Source organism: Eretmochelys imbricata, chromosome 5 (genome assembly GCF_965152235.1).
Source record: "Eretmochelys imbricata isolate rEreImb1 chromosome 5, rEreImb1.hap1, whole genome shotgun sequence".
Taxonomy (NCBI): domain Eukaryota; kingdom Metazoa; phylum Chordata; order Testudines; family Cheloniidae; genus Eretmochelys; species Eretmochelys imbricata.
The window spans coordinates 121,258,731-121,285,976 of NC_135576.1; the positions used below are offsets into that span (position 1 = coordinate 121,258,731).

Consider the following 27,246-nt stretch of genomic DNA (forward strand, 5'->3'; position numbering starts at 1 on the left):
TTGGGAACTAGAACCACTGGAGATGCCCATGCACTGCCAGAGGGGCGGATTACACCCATCTGTAGCATACCCTATAGATCTCCCATTCTGTAGCAGTTTTAGCTTGAGGAGACACCCGGTAAGGTTGGGCTTTAATTGGGTGAGCATTACCTGTGTCAATGGAGTGGTATGCCCGTTCAGTCAGTCCTGGGGTGGCTGAGAATGTCGGCATGTAGCTAGTGCACAGCTCCTTGATCTGAAATCGCTGCGTATGCCCAAGGGCCATGGAGAGGTTCACCTCTTCCACGCCACCATCACTTTTCTCTTCGTAGTAGATACCTTCAGGCTACTCAGCGCCATCTCCTCCCTGGACTAAACTGACAAACCTTTAATTCTCTGGAATAAAAGGGCTTTAGAGAATTAATATGGTACACTTTAGGCTTTCGGTTGGAGGTGGGGAATGCTATGAGATAATTAACAGCTCCCAGGCGCTCTTGAACTGTGAATGGCCCTTCCCACGACGCTTTCATTTTATGGGCCTGGAGCACCTTTAAGACCATAACCTGGTCCCCTACTTTGAAGGAACGTTCTCTGGCATGTTTATCATACCAGGCTTTTTGCTTTTTTTGAGCATCCTGTAGGTTTTCTTTAGCAAGGGCTAAAGAGGTTTGGAGGGTGTTTTGTAGGTTGGTTACAAAGTCCAGAATGTTAGTTCCTGGAGAAGGTGTAAATTCCTCCCATTGCTGCTTCACCAACTGTAATGGTCCCTTAACCTCACGGCCATATACAAGTTCAAATGGAGAAAACCCTAACCTGGGATGTGGTACAGCTCTGTAGGCAAAGAGCAACTGCTGCAACACTAGGTCCCAATCATTGGAGTGCTCATTTACGAATTAACGTATCATGGCCCCCAAAGTTCCATTAAATTTCTCCACCAGGTCATTTGTTTGATGATGGTAAGGGGTGGCAACCAAGTAATTCACCCCATGAGCTTCCCAAAGGCTTTCCATAGTTCCTGCCAGGAAATTAGTTCCTGTATCTGTAAGAATGTCAGAGGACCAACCTACCCTGGCAAAAATGTCTGCTAGTGCCTGGCACATATTTTTAGCCCTGGTGTTGCTTAGAGCTACTGCTTCCGGCCATCGGGAGGCAAAAATCCACGAAAGTCAGTATGTACTGCTTTTCTTTGGGTGTCTTTTTTGGAAAAGGACCCAGAATATCTACAGCTACTCGCTGAAATGGAACCTCAATGATGGGGAGTGGCTGGAGAGGGGCTGGTCTTGTGGGTTTCCCACTCTTTGGCATACCTCACAAGATCGGACATAGGCAGAAACATCCTTGCCCAGTCCTTCCCAGTGGAATGACCTCCCCAAACGGTCTTTGATCCTGTTCATCCCAGCATGGCCACTAGGATGATCATGGGCTAAGCTCAAGAGCTTTTCCAGATACTTAGTTGGAACTACCAACTGTCTCTGAGGATGCGAGTCTTCCTGGTGCCCACCAGAAAGAGTTTCCTTTGCATAAAAGTCCTCTTTCTACAACAAACCGGGATTGATCAGAAGAGTTGAGAGGTGATGGGTTGCTCTGTGCCTCGGTGCAAGCTCTCTGGAGGGTTTCATCTGCTTCCTGTTCAGCCTGGAACTGTTCCCTTGATGTTGGAGATATCAGTTCCTCAGTGGATTGTGGACTTGGGCTTGGTCCCTCTGGAAGTGATGCAGGTGATGGGGCTGTTTCCGTTGACTGTGAACTGCTCTCTGCTGGTGCACTATCTATGTTGGGGTTCAGGCTCTGGCTGAGCCTCTTGTGTAAGGTTATCTGCTGCTGCCAGTGCAGGTTCAGTGGGGCCCTCTGGTGTTGGGGTTGCAAGCACTGGATTCAGTGCTGGGAATGGGTCTGGTGCTGGTTGTTCTGCCAGTTTCAGTTCTGGGACTGGCTCTGTCTGGGTCTCTGGAACTGGATCCACTACTGCTGTTGCTGACGTTGGCATGGGGTCTGGTTCCATTGCCTCTGACCGGGTCCTGTTAGAAGTTTCTGGAATAGAGCTAGGTGTGACAGCTTGCTTAGCGTGGCTGCGGGTGACCATTCCCACCCTCTTGGCTAGCTTCACATGATTGGCCAAGTCTTCCCCCAACAGCATGGGGATGGGATAATCATCATAGATTGCAAAAGTCCACGTTCCTGACCAGCCCTTGTACTGGACCGGTAACTTGGCTGTAGGCAAGTCAAAAGAGTTGGACTTGAAGGGTTGAATCATCACTTGGATCTCTGGGTTGATTAAATTGGGGTCCACTAAGGAAGCATGGTAGCTGACATTTGCACTCCAGTGTCCATCCATGCGGTGATCTTCTTCCCGCCCACACTCACAGTTTCTCTCCACTCTGAGGGTATCTGGGAGGTATCTGGGCCTGAGGACCTCTGGTGTGATTCTGGTGCAATGAACGTAATCTGTTGGGGTTCTTGGGGCAGTTGGCCTTTACATGCCCCGGCTCGTTACATTTAAAACATCGTCCAGCTGACAAGTCACTGGGGCGAGGTGGGTTGCTGGAGAACGGTGTGGCGGGATGATAAGATGTCTGGAGTGTCCCTTGGGGTGTAGTTGGAGCCTTGGACTGCCCCTGGTAGTAGGGGTGGTCTGAGGCTGTCCCTTCTGGTATCCGCTCCAACTGCGACCAGTTTTTTTCTTTTCTGCCAACTCCACCCATTTGGCTCCAATCTCCCCCGCCTGAATTACAGTTTTGGGCTTCCCATTTAGGATGTATCTTTCTATTTCTTCAGGAACACCCTCTAAGAACTGCTCCATTTGCATTAGGAAGGGCAAATCCTCTGGAGATTTAACACTTGCTCCTGATATCCAGGCATCCCAATGTTCCACAATGAGGTAGGCATGTCAGGTAAATGACACGTCTGGTTTCCACCTTCGGGCTCTGAACCGCTGACGGGAATGCTCAGGTGTTAGCCCAATTCTGACTCTCACCTGGGTTTTAAACAGTTCATACTTGTTCATGTGTTCCTTAGGCATTTCAGCCGCCACCTCGGCTAAGGGTCCACTGAGCTGCAGCCTCAGCTCTACCATGTATTGGTCTGTAGAGATGCTGTACCCAAGGCAGGCCCTTTTGAAGTTTTCTAAGAAGGCCTCAGTATCATCGCCTGCCTTGTAGGTGGGGAACTTTCTGGGATGGGAAGTGGTACCTGGAGAAGGATTGCTTGGGTTTGTTGGTATATTCTGCTGAGCCTTTGCCTTCTCCATCTCCAGTGCATGCTTCCTCTCTTTTTCCTTCTCCTCCATTTCTTTTTCCCTTGCCTCCATAGCTCTCCTGTGGGCAGCCTCTTGGGCTTTTTCTGCCTCTTTCGCTGCCTCCATTTCTTTGTCCTTTGCTTCCATTTCTTTGTCCTTTGCCTCCATAGCTCTCCTGTGGGCAGCCTCTAGGGCTTTTTCTGCTTCTTTTGCTGCCTCCAGTCTGGTTAACTCCAGTTTGTGTTGTGCCTTGGTTTCTGTCATTTTAGCCTCTCTGTTTTTAACTAACTTTACACCCGAGAGTTAGAAAGAAGACCACAAAAAACAAACAAAAAAACCTGGCTTGTAAAGTTTTGCTGTGCTGTAATCTGATACCTATGTTCTCTGATAGCTATTCTCAGCCTACAGAAAAATCCTTTAAAAAAACACCTCTGTCTCCAGGCAAATAGACAGAAAAAGCCTCTAGCAGCTCTTAGCTAAAAAAAACAAACCAACCTCTTCAAGTCTGTGAAAAACTTGTGAATTTCCTTGCAGGAGGTTAACTACCCTGCCTTTAGGTAGAGAAAACGCCAGCTCAAAAAAGAAAGATCCCTTTGTTATGCCTGCTGCTCTGGCCCCCCAGACAGAGAAATAGAATTACAAAACCTTTTAAAATCTTGCTGTGCTTCTGGTTCAAAATGATCTAAAAAAAAATCTCAAAATGATCTCAAAATGATCCCACCGCTCTGCCACCATGTCAAGCTTCCTTCCCCACTCTGAACTCTAGGGTACAGATGTGGGGACCTGCATGAAAGACCCCCTAAGCTTATTTCTACCAGCTTAGGTTAAAAACTTCCTCAAGGTACAAACTTTGCCTTGTCCTTGAACCCTATGCTGCCACCACCAAGCGTGTTAAACAAAGAACAGGGAAAGAGGCCACTTCTTCCCCCCAAAATATCCCCCCAAGCCCTACACCCCCTTTCCTGGGGAAGGCTTGATAAAAATTCTCACCAATTTGTACAGGTGAACACAGACACAAACCCTTGGATCTTAAGAACAATGAAAAATCAATCAGGTTCTTAAAGAAGACTTTTAATTAAAGTAAAAGAATCACCTCTGTAAAATTAGGATGGTAAATACCTTACAGGGTAATCAGATTCAAAACACAGAGAATCTCTCTAGGCAAAACCTTAAGTTACAAAAAGACACAAAAACAAGAATATACATTCCATCCAGCATAGCTATTTTACCAGCCATTAAACAAAAGAAATCTAATGCATTTCTAGCTAGATTACTTACTAACTTTTTACAGGAGTTCTGAGCTGCATTCCTGATCTGTTCCTGGCAAAAGCATCACACAGACAGACAGACCCTTTGTTCCCCCCACTCCAGCTTTGAAATGATCTTGTCTCCTCATTGGTCATTTTGGTCAGGTGCCAGCGAGGTTATCTTACCTTTACAGGTGAAAGGGTTTTGCCTCTGGCCAGGAGGGATTTTATAGCACTGTGGACAGAAAGGTGGTTACCCTTCCCTTTATATTTATGACATGTACACTAAAGTCTTCAGGGCTATGATGGAAAGAGGCTACTCCAGGGACACAGAGCAGTGTCATACAAAAATCAAGGAGCTCAGGCAAGCGTACCAAGAAGCCAGGGAGGTGAACGTGCACTCTGGATCACAGCCCCACCCATGTTGCTTCTACTGTGAGCTGCATGCAATTAGGGGGTGTGAAGCCACCACTACCCCACCACTGTCCGTGGACACCTGAAAGGTGGGAGTTGCACGGAGCGAGGAGGATGAATTATTGGAGGACGAAGAGGAGCAGGAGGACAGTGCACAGGCGGCAAGTTGGGGAATCTGTTTTCCCTCTAGCCAGGGACTATTCTTAATGCTGGAGCCAACAGCCTCCCCCAACTCCCAAGGCGGGCTCCTGGACCATGACCCTGGAGAAGACACTTCTGGTGAGTGAGAGCCTGATCGGAGCCTGGGTGTAGGGGGAAACCCAGCTGCACTGGGCTGTTCGCGTTTAAAGGGCTCATCCCTGCTCAGAGCCTCATCGGAGCCACGTGGTGGGTGCGGAGGGGCGGGGGGTGTTGTGTGAAGCAATCATCCCAGAGAGCCTGCAGGCCCTCCTTTTATATGGCAAACCCTCCAGGCATTGCTTGCTATGGGAAAGGGAGCCTAGCAGTTTGAAAGCATTGAAATGAATGCAGAAGAAGCAGAACTCCGCATGCCCCTAGGGCTTACCATGGCTGCCTGCAAGCTGAATTCTGTTGCCCGGCCATGTGTAATGGCTTACTCACACCAAAGTGGCAGGCACTTCAGTATAAGAGGCAAAATGCGACCTTGTACAGAAAGAACATGTGCTGTGTACCATGAATTGCCTGTTTCACTGAGAAAGAGTGTTCCCTTTGTTCTCTAAAATGTATCCTTTAAAATACTACCCTCCCTTTTTCTCCTCCCGCAGGTGCAAATGTTTCAACGTGGCCCCTGTCTACTCCGTTCCAGAGGCTGGTCCAGATTACAAGGCGGAAAAAACAAACTCGGGATGACATGCTTGCCGAGCTCATGCAGTCCTCCCACACTGATAGGGCCCAGCTGAATGTGTGGAGGCAAACAATTGCGGAGTCCCGTAAAGCGTTAAATCAACACAAAGAGAGGAGGCAGGATGCTATGGTCAAACTCATGGGGGAGCAAACTGACATGCTCCGCTGTATGGTGGATCTAATGCAGGAAAGGCAGCAAGACCACAGACAGCCGCTGCAGCCCCTGAATAACCGCCCTCCCTCCTCCCCAAGTTCCATAGCCTCCTCACCTAGATGCCCAAGAATATGTGGGGGGGGGAGGCTACGGGGACCCCACACTCAACCCCAGAGGATTGCACAAGCAGCAGAAAGCTGGCATATCCGATTTTGATTTGGTTTCTAGACTTGTCCTTCCCTCCTCCTCCTCCTCCACCCCCCTAACCCAATACTCCCCACCCCCCGGTCTACCTTCTGATTTCTCTCTTTGTGTTGTGCAACAAATAATAAATAATGTTTTTTTAAACAATTGTGATTTTATTTCCTTTCATATAGATAGGGGGTGGGTAACGTCAAGAGAAACAAACACAACTGTCACACCGTACCCTGGCCAGTCATGAAACTGGCTTTCAAAGCTTCTCTGATGTGCAGCGTGCTCTGCTGCGCTCTTCTAATCGCCCTGTTGTCTGGCTGTGCGAAATTGGCTGCCAGGTGAGTTGCCTCAACCTCCCAGCCTGCCATTATCATCTCCCCGTTACTCTCACAGATATTGTGGAGCACACAACAAGCAGCAATTACAACTGGAATATTGGTTGTGCTGAGATCTAATTGAATCAGTAAACTGCATCAGCAAGCTTTCAAACATCCAAAAGCACATTCTACCACCATTCTGCACTTGCTCAGCCTATAGTTGAACTGCTCCTTACTACTGTCCAGGGTGCCTGTGTATGGCTTCATAAGCCATGGCATTAAGGAGTAGGCTGTGTCCCCGAGGATAACTGTAGGATTCATTCAAGGTTCATGCACTTGGCAACATTCAGGGCACACCCGGAGTGTTGTGTAGGAGCAGTGCACACACAGCTCCTCTCAAGGGCATGAACCTTGGAATCTCGCCCAGATGACATGAACCGTGGGAAGCCTCCCAGGACTGGGCTCAAGGCCCGAGAGCAAGGAATGAGGTAGATAGAAATTGGTAAATAAGAATGTTAAATAAAGCCAGTGTATTCCTTTTATCTGTTGGAGAATGTAATACGCGGGGGGAGAGAAAGAATAAAGGAGAGGGTGGAAAGCTGACAGGCCCAGTCCGTTGGCAGACCAGCCTGTTTGCTTGCTTAAAGCTTTGTGCTGTCTCGTATTTGAACCGCAACAGATAACTATAGGCATTTCAACATCCCCAACAGTAATATTCTGGTCTGGGAAGTAAGTCCCTTCCTGCTGCTGTTCAAACAGACCAGAGTTCCTGAAGATGCAAGCGTCATGCACCTTTCCTGGCCATCCCACGTTGATGTCGGTGAAACGTCCCTTGTGTCACCATGGAAAAGTACGCCTTGCGGTTTATGTACTGGCCACCCCGGTGTTCCAGGGCCAAGATAGGGATATGCATTCCGTCTATCGCCCCACCACAGTTAGGGAACCCCAGTGCATTAAAGCCATCCACAATGGTCTGCACATTTCCCAATGTGACTACCATTGATAGCAGCTGGTCAATGACTGCATTGGCTACTTGCAGCACAGCAGTCCCCACAGTAGATTTGCCCACTCCAGACTGATTCGTGACTGACCGGTAGCTGTTGGGCGTTGCAAGCTTCCACAGGGCTATGGCCACTCGCTTCTCAACTGTGAGGACTACTCTCATTTTGGTGTCTTTGCACTTCAGGGCAGGGGACAGCAAGTCACAAAGTTCCATGAAAGTCGCCCTACGCATACAAAAGTTTCTCAGCCACTGGGAATCATTCCAGACCTGCAACGCTATGCGATCCCACCAGTCTGTGCTTGTTTCCAGGGCCCAGAATCGGTGTTCCATGGCATGAACCTGCCCCAATGCCATCATGATCTCCCAATCACCACATGCCGTGCTTCTAGGAACATCTGTGTCCGAGTCTTCATCACTATCGTAATCGCGCTGTTGTTGCTTCCTTGCCCGGTTTTGCAGGTTCTGCACATACTGCTGGATAATGCGCAAGGTATTTACAATGGTCACAACTGCAGCGGAGATCTGAGCGGGCTCCATGCTTGCCGCGCTATGGCACCTGCACTGGTAATCCAGGAAAAAGGGCATGAAATGTAGGAGAGCAGAGTGGCAGAGGAAGAGGTGCTGTTCGGTTCACACGGTAGCTGAAAAAAGGCGGTAAATGGTTGTCTTCTGTAGCTTTCACGGAGGTGGGAGCCCAGGACAGACAACATGGAGAAGCTCGGTAGCGCGGCAATGGCGGGAGAGCTGAGTTGGCCGCGGAAGCGGTCGATGAGGAAGAGAAAAAGTAGATACTTATAGAGATTACATAGAAAGATGAGAGAAAATGTGAGTTGGATTCATAGTACCAGGAAAGAAGCGGTGCACCGTATTGCACCATCTGCTGAAAGCAGTATGGCGTCTGCACACCAAAAAGGCGTGGAACGATTGTCTGCCGTAGCTTTAACGGAGCGGGGGAGCGACTGACGACACACACCCGGAAACACCGGCGGGAATGTTTTTGCCCCACCCGGCCGTGGGAGCTTAACCCAGAATTCCAGTGGGCTGTGGGATAGCTACCCACAGGGCGCCGCTCCGACATTCGGTGCCAGCCTCGGGACTGTGGACCCACTCTGCCGAACTCACGCGCTTTAGTGGGGACACACCAGGCCGAATGTATAAAATCGCTTCCCAAACCTCGAAATAATGCCCTACTGTAGGCGTACCCTCCGTTCCTCCCTCCCCCCCGGAGAGTTTCCAATCCAGGCCCCTGACCCTGGCGTTATGTCCGGCACCGTGTTGGCACCTCACCCGAACCCTCACCGCACCTGCGAGCCCAGCTCCCTGCGCGCCCAGCCCGCGCTGCTCACCCTGCAGCCGCGCCGCGGGCGGCACCGCCCCTGGCCGCGCCCAGCCCCGGCTGGCGGGGGGCCGGCAGCGGGCAGCGCCAGCCGGAGGAGGCGGAGCTCCTGGGCGGGCTCCCCGGGAGACACGCCCACGCTGCCGCGGCGGCTGCACCGTACCTTCCGCGTCCGCCCCGCCGCTGCCCGCTCCCTGCGCGGCGCCCGGGCGTGGAGCGAGCGGCTGGGCGGCGCACGGGCTCCGGCTCCGCCGGGCTGCAACGGGCGGGGGCGGCCTCTGCCTTGGCCCGCGGTCCTTGCCCGCCTGCTGCCGCCGCCGCCAAGCGCAGCCATGTCGGCCGGGGGCGGCGGGCTGGGGACCCCCCGGGCCCTGCCCTCCTCCGGGCCCCGGGCTCTGCGGGACATGCCGCACCCGCTGGCCGCTTCCAGCAGCGAGGAGGCGGCCGCCGAGCTCACCCCCAGCCCGGAGCTGCTGCTGCCCCGCAGCTTCGCCGACAAGGTACGGCCCGGCCGGGCTGGGGTGCGGGCAGAGGGCGGCGGGGGAGGGAATGAATGGCGGGGCTTCTCTGCCCGCCGGCTGCATCCCTCGTCTCCCGGTGCTGCGAAAGACCCCTTCGCCCAGCCCGCCGGCGATGCTCGTGACACATCAGCAGGCGCGCTGGGCTGCTCCAGGGCGGCTGTGCTCTCCCGGGGGCCGCTGCTTCCGCGCCCCCACATCCGCCTGGGTTCGGTTCGCGCCCGGGAGTGCGGTGGGAAAGACTTGAGCAGCAGGTGAAATCCCCACCCTCGCCCTCTCTTGTTGTCTTGGCTGCTGGTTAAGCGGGCAGGATGTGGTCCATGCTCCTCTTCTGTTCGGTCTTAGGCCTTTATTGCCAGTGATGGATGATGAGGACTACATCCCTGCCTCCCCAGGTGTAGCCTGTAGCCGGGCGGGGAAGGTTCTGTGCCCCTGCTATGATTGCGTACCCTCAGGCTTGTCATCCGTTTGAATGCGAGCCTCTCCTCCGGAGCCGCTTTCCTTGCCACTTTCCCTTCTCGCAGCACTAATATGGCAGGTAGGCTGTGCTGGCCCCACACCCCCCTCTCCCCTCTCTGAACCTTTTTTCCCCGCATACTCCATGAGTCTGGGTGTCTTGAGAAGTGCTACGTTTCTAAATACCTTGTGACTCTCTCCTCTCCGGAGGGAACTTGACGCAACATTGACTGGCAGTCAGGGCAGACCTCGCATGATACCGGTGTTGCTCATTCCTGCAATGGTTTGCTATTTCCTATTGAGCGTGCATGTGGCCTTCTTTTTTTTTTTTAAATTGTAGCTGAGTAAAGACATCTGGTCGGGTTAGATAGTCGTTATGCTTTGGGCAGTTTGTGGGGGTGGGCCTGAAGCTTTCTCAAATTAAATTTCATTCAGTCAATGGGCACATATGGGGCCTGCAAGTTGCTGCAGGCTTCCTGAAAGCTGAATGGCATTCTCCATTCTCATGGACTTGTGCAGTGTGGGGCCATGTGTCAACAGTTACAAATCTGCCATCCTTTGTTCTGGAGACTTTTTGTGGCTGCCCCCAGCTTTGTCTAAATCCACATGGGTGGAGCTCTGTACAGGGCAAGACTGAGGTGATCTGGAGCCCCAAGCATATACCCTTTTTGCCCTGCCGTGCTTCTTAGTGGGGTGGCAGTGGCCATTCCTCCCCCTACAAGTGTCTGGGGCCTCTCCCTCATCCCTGGTCCACCATTCCTTGTCTCTGAGGGGGATGGTGCCTTGTCTGGAGGAGAGGGGACTTGCCCACCTGAGCAAAAGACTCTGTGTGGTACCCTTCTGTGACTTGATTAGCAGGCAAATACTTGACATGCAAGTTATCAACATTAGGCTTCAGGTTTGACACCCCTTTGAGATGACATGGGGCACCCACACCTCAGAGCTGCATAGTGGGTTGTCAGCGCACTAAGGTGGTTGTTACTGCCTTGGTTCACCTTAATATTTTAGTTCACAACTTGGCCTTTGGATCCATAAGGGATGGAGGCTCCAGCTTTGTCTCCACCAAGGAGATTTGTGTTTGCATGACTGGAGTTACTTTCAGGCAATGTGTTGCACCAGTATTGTTCATCCTGGTATGTTACTGGTGTGAATTTTCCTAGCATAAACGGGGCCTTAAATTCACTCCTTTAATGAACGCTTAAATTTTGGAGTGCAAGCTGGTGCACATCTCTTTTTAGGCGGCAGCCGAGAGTCAGGTGAGCTTCCTCACCCTGATCATTTTGGGGGGAGGGGGTTCTGCCCAACAGTAGCCTCAGGCCAGGTGACCATATGCTTGTCTGAAGCAGTGCAGGTGAATCCATCCACCTGTGTTTGTGTAGGGTGGGGATGAGTACTAGCCGCTAAAAATGCTGTGTGTGTGATGTGGGAATAGATAGATGCTCATAGTATCTGGCCTTATTCAAAGCTTGTCTCGGAGTAAAAGATTCTGACCCCGAAGCAGTGGAGAGCAGCAGACTGAATTGGCGCTCTGTCTGAAGGCTGTATCTTTGGTATAATCTCTCAAATAAAAAGGGACTCCTTGAGCCTAAAACCCAGTAGGTCAGACATGAGAAAAGAGCCGAGGTGCTCCACCATTCCAGTATCTGGAGAAGGATTGGGCAGTAAAATCCAGAAGACCATGAATCTGAGAGCATCTCTTCGGGGTGTTCTGCCTTTCTGTCCGAGAGCGCTCCCTCCTCTGTTTAATGTTCACAGGACTGGCAGGAAAAACTCTACTTCCGTTCGCTTTTGCAAGTATATAGGCATGAAATAAGCAGCATCTCTGCCTCCAATCTTATGGCAATAGTTAAGTTTAAACTGCTGGTGCTGCTAATGCCCATTCCCCAGACCCTTCAATAGGTTAAATTGAATGCCTGCTAGCTTGCCCACTGGCCTCATTGTCTTAATCTTTGGCTGTGACTTCTTCATCTCTTAGCAGGCTAATTCACTGGCTTGAAAAAGTAATCATATGTATGTGGCCTCCAATAGTTGGGTAAGAAGATGCAAGCGTGGCTGAACTCTGGTGCCATTCTGGGCTAGGTTCCTAGCTCTTTCTGCTGCCCCTCTAACGTCCATCTATGCACAGAAGCTACATTTACTCTTTGCCTCCCCCAGCCCCAGCAAAATCCACTTGCCAGGTATGAAGGGCTGTACTCTGCTCTGTATAATTTGAGATCGGGGTCCCAATTCTCTCTGTTGTAAGTAGACACCGCTCCATTGAGTTAGTGGGCTTATGCCAGGACTGAATGTAGCCTGGACTGTCTGCTCCGTATCAACCAGACAAGCCTATAACCCTGATGCCTATTTAGTGGAGGGATAGGACAATTTACTGAGTCAGCCAGAGGGGTTGGATTATGCACCTGTTTAGGATCTTTCAGGCAGCACTTCCTAAACCCTTTGAAAGCTCCAACCCTGCCATGTTGGCTGGACAGTACTGAGGAAACTTGCACTGCTACTGTTTTGTGCCCCACACACTCAGAGATGCTGCCTTAAAAGGTAAAGACAGACCTAGTTCTGCTTCTGGAAGCTGGCAGAACGCTGTTCGTTGCCTTTATTTCCCCAAAGCGCTCTTCTCCTTTCCTCTCTTTGGCAGAGTTGGATAAGGACCCATGCTGCTGACAGATAAAGCTTCTAGTGAATTCATTTAATGTGAAAGTTTCTGGAGAGTCAGTCAGTGATAGCTCGTATGCAGAGGGCACTGGGGTACCACGCCCACTGAAGTATGCAAAGTCACTTGTGTGACTAAATATGAATTGTGAACACCTCTGTGCTTGTAATTGCTATTTAGTAGCAGCCTCAGGGTGCTCTCTACCTCTGGCACGCGTACAGACGGTGCCATCAAATCTAATAAAAGGTAAGCCACAGGGATTTTGAGTGGGGTCTGGAGTGTAGACTCTATGTGGGGCAGTTAGAATGCACTGCAATCTGTAGCTTGAGTGGTGAATCCAGCGCCTCAGACTCCACTCAAAATCCCTGCAGCTTTCTTCCTGTCAAACCTTGACTGTGCAGTCTGCAGGGGAGGAGAAATGGACAAGAAGCTGCAGGAGGCTCTGGGGAAGCCGGGAAGAAAGGCCAGATAGGCAGGAGAAGAGCCACCCTACTGAACTGGTAAATCCCTCAGTCTGGCTCTGGGGAGCCCTAGGGGCTTGGGTGGCGACGAAGCCTCAGGGGCTTGGGGCTAATGGCAAACGAGGAGGAAGGTAGTAAGCCCCAGGGTCTGTGGAGAAGGGAGGAATTAGGGTGAAGAGAGGAGGGAGACCTTGGGCTGGGGCCAAGCACGGTGGAAGTTTGGGGGAAGAGGACCTAGAGGAATGGGACTAAGGGGGGAGTTACCCCCGGTGCTTTCCCAAATCATTTCTTTTACACCCACTTGCCCCGGTGCTTTCCCAAATCATTTCTTTTACACCCACTGGTCAAAGTGCAATTAGGGTGCCTTCTATGTCTAAGTTCCTGCTGCAGGAGAAGTAGTGCTCAGTAGAAGGATGGCTAGCCTTATCTACATTTCAGACTCGTGAACCTGCAATAATTTCTTCTTCTTTCTCTCCACTTCCCTATTTGGGGTTGGCGACTTCTGTAGCCATCTCCCCAAACTCATGACTGTACGCCTGGCTGTTGTGCAAATTGGTCTCTGTACAGGCTGCTGATATCTGGTCCATATACTGTGTCTTTGGCCTCCCCCTTTGTAGTCTTCCATCCATGATCATAGCAAGGACCATCCTACCAATATAACTCTCAGGTCTCTGCAGGACTTGTCTGTACAAATGCAACCATGTCCATACAAATGCAACATGTCTTCACCTGGGGGCACCCCTCATTAAGCCCCTCACAACTTCATTTCATTTCCTTATCACGGAGCATCTAACCATTTGACCATCTCAAGGTCTCTTTTCTTGTGACTGGCCAAGTTTCTCTTCCATACGTTAGGATGGGACAAATTACAGTTTTATGCACTCTGCCTTTTAACTCTATTGGCATCTTTTTATCACAGAGAATTGGGGTCTTCTCCCTCTATTTGCACCTGAAGCAGCTTTGGTATGATGCCATGCATCAGCCAAGAGGGCACCATTGTCAGCAATTATTGATGTTAGGTATGTGAATTCCTTCGCTCTCCTAAGCTCTCTGCCCATAATATCCTTTATGGTAGGTGGTCCTCCCTTCCAGGTATCAAAGCCTTGGTCTTATTAACGTCCACTCCATATCCTGCTTGCTGAAAATTGTGATGCTGCTTGTCAAAGTTGGCTTGCAGGATCTCTGTCTTCTACACATATGACTGTCATCAGAAAACAGCATATTCCAAGGTGTCTCCCTTCATATATTCTCACTTATCACATCTGTGACAACTGCTAACAAAAAGGGCTCCGTGCTAACCCCTCATGCTGGCCAGTGTTTACTGGAAACTCGCTCTGTTGTAACCCCATTTGGTTTTGACTATGCTAGCTGCTCCATTGCACATATCCTGGGTACACAATTCTCCTGGTACACAATCGTATGCCCTCTCCATGTCTATAAAGACCATACCCAGATGCTGTCTCTCTTCTCTCAGCTTCTCCATAAGAATTCTTAGAGGTTTCTGACTGCAAGAAGCTGGGACTGGATGACCGGGGATGGATCACTTGATGATTGCCCTGTTCTGTTCATTCACTCTGAAGCATTTGGCACTGGGCTAGATGGCAGGGCACTGGGCTAGATGGACCATTGGTCTGACCCACTATGGACATTCTTATGATCTTATAATATATATAGCATAAATTGTACTTCTTCCTGGCATAAATCCTTACTGACTGTTTCAAACTTCAACCATTCCATGCAAATACTTTTCAGTAATCATCTCCCATACTTTCACAGCTTAAGTGGGTGATAATTAGCCTACAGTACATTATTTCCTTTATGTTTAAAAATGGGCACCACAAAGCTTTTATGTCATTCATCCAGCATTTTCTCTTTCTTAAGAATCATTGAACAGACTTGCTGCCTTCCCTTCCCAGTGACTTCAGTGCATCCACCCATACTTCATGTGGCCCTAAGAGCCTCCACAACCTCTTCCTTCCGCATGCAATCTGTCAAGCCTGGTTTTGGCTTACGTGTTCTTAGTTCCTTCCTTGGATTCTTCTCGTTCATCACTCTTTCAAAATTATCACTCCAGGCTTTGTTGATTGATTTTCACCATTTGTCATATACCATGTTCATTTCTAATGGAAGCAAACTCATTCACATCCCTCATTATTTCCTCTTGCCTTAGTGAGTTTGTAGATGGTCTCTTATCCTCCTAGTTGGTTATGTAGCGCATTGCAGGACAGTTTTTTAGCTGTTGCAACACTTTTTGGCTGTTTTTTTGCCTCCATACACATCTTATCCTTGCTCAAGCCACTGGCCTGCCACTTGTTCTTCTCAATCGAAGCTATAACTTGAAGAGTCCACCACCAAGTCTCCCTTCTTATCCTTTTCAGCCCCGGTTTAATCATTCTTAGGGCTTCATATGCCATTTCCAGCTACGTTAACTTGTGAATCCACAGGTGCTGTTCAATAATGTAACCACGTAGCTTGTCAGAATGGAGCCTAGATAGCCATGGTTGAAAGTCTTCATGAGCCTCTCACTTCGTGCTGCTTTACTTAGCATCTTCTCTGTAGGTTTGGAGTAGCTTAAAACAAACTTAGCTTTGCAAGTATCTTGAGCTATGTTGGAACAGGATTGCAGAATTGGTTCCCTACAGCTTCCAATGCCTGTCCTGTTGTCATGGTTCCTTCGTTCTGACCTGCATGGGGAAAAATAATCTTACTCTCTGCAGCTTCTACAGTCTTGGCAGTCCAGTACAAATTTTTCGTTGTATGCTGCTGCCTCCATGACTCTGAAACTGGGCCTTTGGGCGCCAACAGTCCCTGTCTCTCTGGCTTCCTGCAGTGAATCCATCTAAATCAGACTCCTGCCGAAGGTTGGTTCCTACCTGTTCAGGGTGCAGTGCTCTCAGTAAGTATTTGCAGTGACATCAGACAGACTTTTTTTTCAAAACAAGGTAACAATTGGTCACCTGGCCTACAGAACCTGAAAGTCCTTAGGTTAGCAGAGAGCAGCTGATCCGTGCTGCTGTAGAAACTATCATGGCACGCGTGCTCGCTCTCTCTCTGTCCCTCAGCTCTTACCACATCACCTGCCACCTCTTGTCTTTGTTGTCTGAACACAGCCATATTGCATTCACATGTTCAGCTCCCTCTGCAGTGAAGTGTATGTTTCTGGTCATTGGGATGGGTTGCCAAGGTCTCGGTAGGGTCTTCCATTCAAATGTGTTAGTTCCATCCCAGAGAGCCAGAGTGGGCATGTTTCAAATACCTAGCCTGATCTCCCATGTCCTAGGGGGTAAAATGAGTTCTTTCCCCCACAGTGAACAGCGATGCCAAGGTCCTAGGTACAGAGCAATACATAGCACATAAAATTGTCTCAGAAAATTCCTAGATTTGTCACAAATGCATACTTAAAAATGCCAAAATCTCAGTTTAAGGTGCAGACACCCAGTCACAACTCTCCTTGCCACTCTGTGCATGTACAGTGGTGAGGCACCCCCAAGTGAAGGCTTGGTCCATGTTCTAGTACAAAATGGCATGCAAGTTTGTAGTGTTTTCATTTGTCTGCCAGCTTCATCCCCAACACACTTGCAGGCTCCAAATGAGGCACTTTCTAAAACTTCATGACTTTACTTCCAGTGGAATTATTGCTGTTTAACTGGCTTAGCAGGTTGCGGGTAGGGTAGGTACAGTATAGTCTCCATCCTTAAAACTGAGCTGTCTGCTCCAGACTCTCCTCGGGGTCTCTCACTTCTTGGGTCTGTTGGTTTCTGCCGCTTCTCTGTCGAATTCTTCCCCCCCATACCCCACGCTTACTGGCTTTCCTTGTCATCCCCTGATCACTTGTACTGTCCACCTCACACCTGAAGAGAAGCTTTAGGGTGAGATTCTCTGGCTTAACTCTGTTCCCATTGAAATGAACAGTAAAGTTCCCATTGACTTCAGTATGGAATTAATTTTTTTGTTTTAAATTCCACCCCAAGGAGTAGAAATTCTAGTACACCTTCACTTAGCTATGCCTGCTGGGGCACATCTCATGCAGCAGCAGAAGAAACCCATAACTGATGTTACTGCAGGTGGGGAAGAAAAGCTCCTCATCTTCTGTGCTCTAAGGGTTAACGGGATTACTCCTCTTTTGTGTATCTTGTTGAATTACCTCTCTGTCCAATAAATACTTTACAGGAGTCCCCATTGTATTGATTTTTGCTTGCAAAGATAAGGCTAGACAGATGCTGAACTCCACCCAGAAATTGATCCATCACTTTACAGCCCTAGGGACCTCTTAGGGCTTCCCACACTCCAAAGTGCAAGTATTAGAATGGATGAGATCCAGAAACCACTGTGTCTTAACAGAAATGAGTTACACATTGTATTGGCAGTGTCAGAACACTTAGCTATGGTTCCAGAGAAGCAATTCCTAGTTTCGAGGCATTTTTCAAAATGCTGACAACAGTTCATAGAGGGACAGTCAAATATTTAGTGGCTTTCTGGTGTTATGCTATATCTCAGTAGATGAAACTTCGAAACCTCTTATTTCCATGACTGATCTGTCTTCCACAGAAATAATCTCAGCTGCTCTAGTCAGAACTATATTTTAAATAAATATGTATCTCTGAACCAAAAATCTGCTCTCCAAATTATCACTTTTGTATAAAGGATTAAGTGAAGAGAACAGTAGAAACTATTGTGATTTGAAAAGCCCTTCTTTCCTCCATTCTTCCAGGTAAAAAGGAGTGGGACTCCTTGCCCTTGGCCTCAGCTTCAGCACTCTTCCCCCACAACCAGGCTGCTAGTAAATCCTGTCAGTGCTATACAACTTCCACACCCAATCCCTTCTTCGGCCATTCCTGCTGCTGACACCCTGCTCCCCATCCTAGTTATCTCACTCTCCCCTGATGGTTGCGTCACACCAGATTCCATCCTCTATGCTGTAGTTAAGCTCACTTGTGTAGATGACTCTTCCAACCTCAATTCTTGTCTTGGCTCAAGATTTCTCTTTTGCACTATATTCTAACTCCTCATTTCCTGACCCAGCCTCAATAGATCCTGTCACCTTGTGCATCCTGATCTCTTCCCATAAGCAGCTTTGCCCCTTTTTCCGGATGCCCCATATTTCTGGAATATCTGTGGATCCTGTGTCTTGTCTATTCAAATCTAAGGAAAACTGGAAGAAACAAGTCAATAGTGAGCTCTGCTCCTCTCTCTTATTGGACTCTGCTCTTACAAACTAACGAGATGTGGGCATACATTAATGTCTTGTGCTCTTGTTAGAACCTTTCTACCTCTAACAATCCCTCCTTTGCTTTCCTACATCTAATATAGGGCATGATCCTGCAAACAAGTTATAATTTTTATTCATTGAGTTAATCGTTGGCATTGCCTACCTTAAAACAATGATAGGGTTTTGGCTTGTTAAATGGCGAAGCAGCCCTTTTAACTGTTGATCAAAGAAGCCTAGCTAGACGCTTCTAGATTGCAATAGGACTTCATTAAAAGTCCATCTCTATTTTGTGGCCCTTAAATTCCCCAATAGCCCTATTGCATTTGAAGCTTGCTTTGGATTTTAAGGTTCACGTATACTCTTTACCAGCGGTAGAAAGATTGGGGTTTCTTCAAATTTATTGTGAAATTTTGCCTTATCCACATTCCATATATGAGTAGAAATGATCTTTCTACAGAATCACTGTTTCTCTCTACCCACATACATAGTTGTCTTTACAAATTATGTATAGAAATGTCAATTATCTAAACACTGAAGGCTGTGCAGATCATAAATCAGCTGACTTGGGGTGGAGGTTGCATGATTTTTAGGAGGTTGGCTTTAGTGTCAGACAGCTGTTGCATAACAAACAAACATTGGGATGATTTAATTGGGGGTTGGTCCTGCTTTGAGCAGGGGGTTGGACTAGATGACCTCCTGAGGTCCCTTCCAACCCTGATAGTCTATGATTCTATGAAACTCTTAAAGATTGGAAGTGATGATGTAAAATATTATGGAATATATGTATGTAAAATAAACCTGATCTGTTGTTTTTTTGGTTTTTTAAGTAAAGGCATTATTTAGAATTTGTCTTCCTGACTGGGTCTTAAGTTTTTTAGTCCTGGAAACATCTTGCTGTTAAACATTGTGGAAAAACTTATGTCTTTAAATATTCCACTGCTATCTAGTGGTTGGAAGGAATTTTTCAGGCTCTCTCCACTACGTCTGTTTGTGGCTGCATCTGGGTGGTGGGGGTGGTGTGTTTTTTTTTTTTTTTTTGTTTAAGACTACGACAAGGCTACTGGAGTTGGAAAATATTCCTGTTTCTCTGGTGAGTGTTAGGGCTCTCTTTCTATAAAAAGGTAAAGTCTCTAGTAAAGATGAAAATAACCTATGTACCAGGTCAGCATTGTTATCCCATTTTACATATGAGTGAAGGGTCACAGAGATCTGCCCAAAGTGACACAGGAGGGGGGGTCTCTGGTGGAGCAGAGAACTGAACTCAGATCTCCCAAGTCCTAGGCTAAATACCAAACCGCTGGACCATCCTCCCTCTCATTATGGTCGACGTTTTTGTGTGCGCATGTCTTGTACATGGCAAAGCATGTGGTTAGTTTGATAGGCAGATGCTGTAAGCTTTAGCTGTGTGGGAGTGGAGGGTTTATATACGAAGAGGCTGATGGGCATGAGGGGGTGTCTCATCAGACAGTGGCAGATTGTATTGAAACATCACTGACAGGCATTGAGGAAGTGAGCCACTGTGCCAGGAGAAGAGGGCCATGCTATGCATGTGGGTGTTGTTCTGGGCTGTAATATAGAGTCTCCAGATGGCAGAGAGATTGAAAGGAGAGAACTTGATTTGTTTACATTGGGGCTGGGGCAAGGAGAGGGCTGCATCAGCAAAAGTGGTGAGGAAGAGTAAAGAGCCCATAGGAAGAGATCAATCCTCCTTTGCTTGCCCTTCCCCCAACACATACATCCTTCAAAGACAAGGCAAGGTCCCCGCCCCAACCCTGTTTCCCTGGCTGGAGCGCTGGCGGGCAGGCTGAGAACTTGTTGCTTTTCCAGTTCTTAAAAGCAGGATTCCCAATGAACTATTCACTAGCAGCACGTGAGGGCAAATCATGTAATTATGGTCATCAAGACCTAGAGTAAATAAATGTAGAATCTGGCCACTTGTAACCTGAAGTGAGTTGTAACTGGCTTAGCGAGCCAGCATTTTCAGTGCCACATCCTTGAGTTGTGAAGGATTTATTGATGCCGTAATTGTTCTGGTGAGCAGTTCCATGCTGGGGAAAAAAAGTGGCATACTTGTCTTCATCAGCACTGTGTGACATGTAGTTCCACAGTGGTTGGCCTACTTCCAAACCCTACACACGAACCATAAAAGGCTAATAATGCCTGAATTGGCATATGGGCTGCATATGGAGAAAAGGGTTGGTTAAATTCACACTAAAAAATAGAAAAGCTAGCAATAATCCCGTGACCATCAGGCTACTTTCTCGCATGTGTGTAAAGGAGGGCTTCCATGGCTTATTCCTGGAAGCATCTCTTCTGTCATGGCTCCTCTCCAATTAAGGCAATGGTGAAATCTTAATGAATCTGTGTGTCACTTAGGCCTGGTCTATACTAGAAAATTAGGTTGGCTTACCTTTGTTGCTTAGGGGTGTGAAAAATCCACAGCCCTGAGAGATGTAGCTATGCCACCCTAACCCCCGGTGTAGACAGCGCTAGGTGGATGGAAGAATTCTTCTGTTGATGTAGCTACCACTTCTTGGGGAGATGGAATAACTGTGGACGGGAGAACCCCTCCCATCAGTGTAGGTAGCAGGGATGTAGCCATGGGTGGGCCACAGGCCACCCACTGAGCATCCAGGGCCACCCCGGCTCTGCTCCGGCCCCAGCGCTTGTACTGTTCTGCCTGCACGGCCCTGAAGATAGGGAGTGGGGTAGGGCGTGGGGGCTTGCCAAAACCTGGCAAGTGACCAAGCTTGCAATTTATTAACAACTCGTGAGTTAGCTATCGAGACTCAGTAGGATGTCCTAAAAAGGCCAACCAATATGACCTAAGACTACTTGGCGAACTGAATTTACTGAGCCCTGCCTAATTCTTTTCTAAAGCACGTTTAGGGAATATAATCCTAGATGACAAAATATATATTTGGGATTTGGAACTTTTATTTATTCTTTCCTTGTCTTTCACCATCCCATCCTGTCAGGAGGAGCAGGACAACCATGTTCTTCCACTGACGGTAATGTTTTCTTCCTGTGGAGGTCCCAGTAATAACCCTCTTCCTCCATGGCAAGAGGAGCACCAAATCCTCTGGCGACCATGATGTGCAGATCTGGGGCAGCAACTGGGGTGGCGTATCCTCTGTTTGCTCTGCACAGCAGCCCCTTGGGGTGCAAGGCACTGGCAGTTCTTGTGGCTTAAGGTGGCAGTCGGGGCTGTAAATACTTGGGGATGGGTTTTTAAAACCTAGGATGGTTCTTGGCAGATTGGAGCTGCTGGAAACTGCCTTGGGTTCAAGACTCCAGTATCCCAGCAGGACATTAGAATCCAGAATGTTACCAATAGTCAAGCAAATAAAAACGTAACTGTCTGATTTTCTTTTCTTTTTTTTAAAAGAAAAAGCTTGCACTGAAATTCATTTCCATTGGCAATAGATGAGAAGCACTGCTGTTCTGCTGAGGTCTTCTAGGACTAATTTACTATCACTTGTTACTTACCCTCTGATCAATGTATTTCCTTCATCAGTGGTTATGAGTGAGAAACCACAGCCCCCACCACAATGGCTCTGTCAGGAGCTTGATGCATACACAGAGAGGCTTACACACGTCTCTTGATTGCTGGGATACACGTGGGCCCTGTACTCTGTCTTGTCAACACAGACCTCGTTAATCTCCAGGAAATAATGGTGGGGCAGTGATTGGGATAGCATAGGGAGCAGTTCTGCAGCACAGAAACAAACTCTTTCCTTTGTTGTGGCCCCCCACACCTCCATGGCTTTTTATTTTTTTTGTGAGAAGGTGAGACAGTCTAGTCAGAAGCAATGCAAACAATTAGGGGAGGGGGTGCTTGGCATCTCTCTCGTTAGTGCTCCTCTTTCCTCACAGTAGTGCTATTCCTGGATCTCCCTTGCTCATGTGTGCACCTGGCTAGTAGGGGGTGAGGTGGTATAAGGGCTCTTTTCAGTTTCTGTTCACAGCTGGCCAGCATAGGTCTTGCTCCTTCCATGTTCAGTCCTGTCATGCCTTATCCAAGTTGGGAGAGGTATTTCCTCAGTGACTGACCCCTTCTGGTGCCTGGGGGGGCAGCACCCACAGTTCCAGCAGGAATCATGCTGTGTGCACAAAGCACCCCAGAAAACTAGGTCTTGACAGAAATTCTCTATCCATGGATGACTGGCCTCCTTTTCTCGCAAGCCTGAGCTATCAAGATGTCTTACTCCTAAGTGTTCGTTAGAATAGCAATATGGAAAACACTAATTTGCATTCCTATAGCTCTTCCTTCCCGAGGATCTCAAAGCATTCAAACTCTCATCACTCCCTGTGAAGTTGGTAACTTGTGTCTTCACTGACCTTCTGTGCTTCAGTTTCCCCATTTGTAAAGTGACTTGCCCAAAGCTGGTGTAGGGCAGGGGATGTAAGCCAGCGCCCTGACTCTTCTCCGTGCTCTGCATCTTAGCACTGTGGTAGTGGAGAAGTGTCATTCATTCTGTAAACGGAACTGGGTGTGGTGTCCTGCTTGTCTTACTGATACATATTTCTGAGTCGCATCTCAGTTTTCATCTGCCTTCTCCTTACTCTTGCATCACCCCTAATAAAGCTGACTCGACTGACGTAGTTAGTATGAAATTGAGGGTTAACCTAAAAGATCTCAGGTGGGTCAGTTACAGGCAGTGGAACAGGAATAAATACACAGTGACTTTCAGGTCCCAAATTTAATTTGTAGGTTCTTACATGGAGACGGGCTATGTGGTGGTAACACATTGAGTAGCTGCCACTTTTCTTTATTGAGCCTATTCCTAAGAAAACAAACAACGTAAACACACAAGGCTGACGTTGCAGTTTAAAAATGCAAACTCTTAAAATGCTTCATTTACAGCAGGGGTTGGCAAACGTTTTGGGCCAAGGGCCGCATCTGGGTGGGGAAACTGTATGCAGGGCTAGTGTGGGAGGGGGTGCGGTGTGCAGGAATGGGCTTAGGGCAAGAGATTGGGGCAGAGTAGGGGTGCACACTGTATGAGGGGGCTCAGGAAAGGGGGTTGGAATGCAGGAGGGGTGCGGACTGCGGGAGGGAGCTCAGGGCAGGGGGTTGGGGTGCGATGGGGCTCAGGGCACTGAGTTGGGGTGTATGGGAGTACAGGGTGCAGCGGGGGGCTCAGGGCACTGAGTTGGGGTGTATGGGAGTACAGGGTGCAGCAGGGGGCTCAGGGCACTGAGTTGGGGTGTGTGGGAGTACAGGGTGCAGCAGGGGGCTCAGGGCAGGGAGTTGGGGGGGCGGGGTGCAGGAGGCATTTGGCCTCTGGCCCTGCGTCGCTTACCTAAAGTGGCTCCAGGGTGGCAGTCTTCCAAGCAAAATGGAAGACTCCAGTGACTCAGATATTTAAAGCAAAATGCTTTATTCTGTTCCAATGAAAGAAAATGCCACAGAGCTTTGCACTGAGGGGAGGGGGAAACGTCTGCCCTCCCTGAAAGACATTTAGCATAGACAGGATTCACATCTTAACAATAAAAGACTTCCTTCTGCAAAGGAAGAGCCGGAGTCCTTGGAGTGGTGGTTTATTTGTTGGTGTCGAACGTTCCTATGGAATTCAGAGCACTCTAAGTTTTGTGTATGTCTTAATTCTTCTGCTAACTTATAAAAAGCGAATTCATTAAGATTTTCTGCTTCAAAACCATCTGATGGAAGGGTAGAGCAAACTATATGTTGTATGTACGTTTGTATAGACTCTGGGGGAGTGGTAACTGTTACTAGCTACATAGAAATGTAACCAGCCCTTCAAAGAATAGAAGTATCCAGAGCAGGGGTCTCAAACTCAATTTACCTTAGGGCCAGCCACCAGCCCCCAAATCCTCCCAGTGGGCCAATAATGTCACTGAAGATGGTGTTCAGAAAAGAAAACATTTATATTTTTTATTTCGAATTTCTTAAACAATAAAACTGTCATACAACTTTATACAGTTCTTCGCCTGCCAGAGAGTTTTTAGTGTTTGCCAGACACCTGGCAACGCTTCAGTTCTGTCAGTTTGGCCTCAGTGACTGAGCAGTTGAAACCTTCAGGATTTCAGCAAGGTGGGCATCAGATAGTTGTGTTTGGTATTTTGACTTGTTTATATCCATTGTGGGGGCGGGAGGGGGGAGAGTGACGCTGCCTGGTGACTAATGATGGTATCTCTGTCCCTCTCCCCCAGCCAAAGGGAGCTGCGGGGGGCGGCGCCAGCAGCAGACAGAGGTGGCCGCATGCGTCTCTCCTCCGCGGTCCGCAGTGGGGAGGTTCTCGGGCTGAAGGTGGCCTGTGGGCCGGGACTTTGAGACCCCTGATCCAGAGTATTGATCTCTGGGATTTTCAGTGCAGGACTGCTGCGGGAAGCAGAGTAGCTACTTGTTATCCCTTGGAATCTTTGTAACTCATTTAGCCCACTCCAGGTGAGGTGGGGCTGCCTCCCTGCAGCAGCTGTCAACTTCCGCTGGCACTGTGGGAACCTCTGGGGCAAAAAGGTGGCAGGATACATGGGCTCCAAAACTTAGTTTTAAAGGCTGGACACTCTCTTGCATCCTGACCCCTTATTTTGCAGGAAAAGAGACCCCAGTGGCTCAGTTACCTGTTGACCTCTACCAGTAACGTAGCTGCGGTTCTGGTTGATGGCAGCTCCCCAGCTGGAGGCAGCATGGGGATGCTGAACTGACAGATGCTAGTGGGTGGGTTTTTGTTGGAGGCTAGTGAACTGTCCCATGAGCTGGCTCAGGATTTAAATGCCAGTCTCTGAAGTTAAAAGGTGACAAGTGCATAAGCCCCCGTTGAGTTTGTGATTTGACATTTTGCAGTGACCCAATATGCTACGGCAAGGTGTGCATTCATGGTCTAGTCATCAACTTATCCTGAGGCCTAAGGTCAAGTGCAAGAAATGAACACACTGTTTGACCCTAGGGAGGAGCTGCTGCAATTTAAATAAGCTGCATCCTGGCCCCAACAACTGGGATGAAGGGACATGGGACGATTCTCTAGTCAAGAGGGTGCTCACCAAGTAGAAATAAGGAGCAAACGAGCTCTCTGAACACTACTTGCCAAAACAGGGATTTAGGGTGTGTTGGGTCTTCTGGAAAAGATGTGGTTTAAGAAGGGGCTTCAAGAAAGAAAAGGGAGTGTGCTTAGTAGACCAGGGAGGGGGTTCTAGGTAGATGGGGCCACTTGGAAGAAGGGCATAAAAGAAGCTATCAGTCATGCAACTTGGCTATTTCACAGTTAAAACTTTGCTGAACTGTACTAGTCAGAAATAGTTAAAGTGTGTGTGTGTTTCACTTCCTCCAGGATCTCAGTCTGCCCAACGGCACTCCTGTAGATACTTCCAGCCCAGCCTCCTCCTCCTCACTGCTCAACAGACTGCAGCTGGATGATGACTTGGATGCGGAAACTAGAGACCTCTTTGTCACTGTCGATGATCCCAAAAAACATATCTGTACAATGGAGACCTACATCACATACAGGGTTACAACAAAGGTACCAGGCATCTTTTGAATGTGTTACCCTGAAAAAGGAAAGCACTTGCTATCTTTTGGGTTTTTATTCCTTTTTTGGGGGGAAGGGGAGGTCTTAAGCTCCAGCATAGAAGTAGCAGCTTAATTTGTCCCTTTTTGTCAGTTAATGTGCCAAGGATGTGCTTTCAATAGACTCACTGCAGTGTGTTCGTTGAAACTATGCAAAACTGTTAACATCATCCTAGATTTGATCTCTAGTGGCTTTTTAAAAAATTGGTTAATAATTGGTGTTCTTTCAAGAAACCATTGATTAACGCTGCTACACTGACTTCGTTAGTTTTTAAAAGCGTATCAGATTACCTCTTGTATAAACAGATTGAGGTGTATAGAATCATGTTTCAAATATAGCTCAATTTTCCTCTCTGTAGCAGAGGAGAAATATTCCCTCACTGCTGTCTTCATAATCTCTCACTTCCAGCACTCTGCCTCCTGCTATATTGCTTGTGCACTTGGCTGACAATTAAATGTCTCCAAATGCTCTCTCCTCTGCATGCTTCTTAAAATTCACTCTCTCCCTTTCTGTAGCGTCCTAAATATTCCACTTGCCTTTGCTTTTCCACCTCGGGTCTTTGTGATGTACTAGAGAGGTAATGGATGGTATTACATGAACTACTCATAACAAGTGTTGCCCAGGAATGCTCCTGACTGCCAGTGAAGTATATACTATGGAGTTCTCTCTCTGTGTATAGCACATTCATTAATCAGGTGTCTATACACTAATGGGAGAAGTGATCATTGCATGCACAGTCCAAACTTCCTCTCTGTCCATAATTGTTCTCCATAGAGCCAACTCCTAAGGTGAATATTGTCCATAGGTAAACTAGTACTTACCTGCTTTTCACTCATGTGCCTTAATCAGTTACTGAACACTTTTGCCCAAAGTAACTTTTTTTACATTGGAGCCATTTCTAATCATTTTTTGGAAAAGATAACAGGATTGATATTCCTGTCTGTCCTCCATTTAAGACTCCGATATACTTTCTGCGTTTGTTCTGTTTTTTATCTTCCCCTTATCCTGGTCTTCACACTTGTTACACAAACTTGGGACTCTCATGCTGTGGGCTGCAAATTGAAACCTGCAGCTTGAAAGGAAAGCCTGCCAGTGCTGGGTCCAGTAATTCATTTGGCCTCTTGAAACTAGTGAGAAGAAAAATACACAGTTGGACTAAAAGAAAATGGGGATAGAACCTTCTATAGGATGGAGAAGGCAGACTGCTACGGGTGGGACAACAACTGGAATCTTCCCAGTTGTGTAACTCCCAAGAGTCAGCCGATCTCTGTCCCAAGTTATGGATAGGATGTGTCCTGTGTGGCATGAAGATGCCTAAACCAATACAGAACTATGGCTAGAGAAACCAAGGGAGCCATGCCTTCATGAGGAGGAGGTGGCCAACTGATCTGAAGAGGAGTTTTTGTATCTTTTTTTTTTTTCTCCCCTCCTTCTCTTTTGGGGAACTTAATTTTTCAGCAGCATCTTTGGCAGTGCCTTTGGTACTTCAGTGGTGGCACCAAGAGGCAGGCGTATGCTACTGGACATCCTGGGGCTGTATGTGTAGAGGGGAAAAGCGTGGCCCTGCATTGAGGGCCATGTCTGATTTGCACACAGACCACCTCAGAGCCAAAAAGCTAATGCCAACTCTAGAAGGTATAGAAAGAGGCTCCTTCACTTACCAATCAAAAGTATTGGCA

General features: G+C 48.1%; 2 protein-coding genes across 2 annotated transcripts in view; one reads left to right on the forward strand and one right to left on the reverse strand.

Moving 5' to 3' along the window:
* Positions 1-6,265: 6,265 nt before the first annotated feature.
* On the reverse strand, positions 6,266-8,823 carry LOC144264703 (uncharacterized). Its single transcript, XM_077816487.1, has 2 exons — positions 8,755-8,823; positions 6,266-7,964 (listed from the first exon to the last, which is right to left on the reverse strand). The coding sequence occupies exon 2, from the start codon at positions 7,943-7,945 to the stop codon at positions 7,190-7,192; it is 756 nt and encodes a 251-aa protein (XP_077672613.1). The 5' UTR covers positions 7,946-7,964; positions 8,755-8,823; the 3' UTR covers positions 6,266-7,189.
* A 130-nt stretch (positions 8,824-8,953) lies between these two features.
* The window catches only part of SNX30 (sorting nexin family member 30), a 67,318-nt gene continuing 49,025 nt past the window's right edge, over positions 8,954-27,246 (forward strand). The window contains exons 1-2 of the mRNA XM_077817809.1: positions 8,954-9,244; positions 25,331-25,519. Coding sequence (XP_077673935.1) covers positions 9,077-9,244; positions 25,331-25,519 — 357 coding nt within the window. The 5' untranslated portion in view covers positions 8,954-9,076. The remainder of the gene's footprint in view (positions 9,245-25,330; positions 25,520-27,246) is intronic.

Bases quoted from the DNA above. Each gene is read 5' to 3' on its own strand.
- LOC144264703 (XM_077816487.1), bottom strand. From the start codon at position 7,945: ATGGAGCCCGCTCAGATCTCCGCTGCAGTTGTGACCATTGTAAATACC.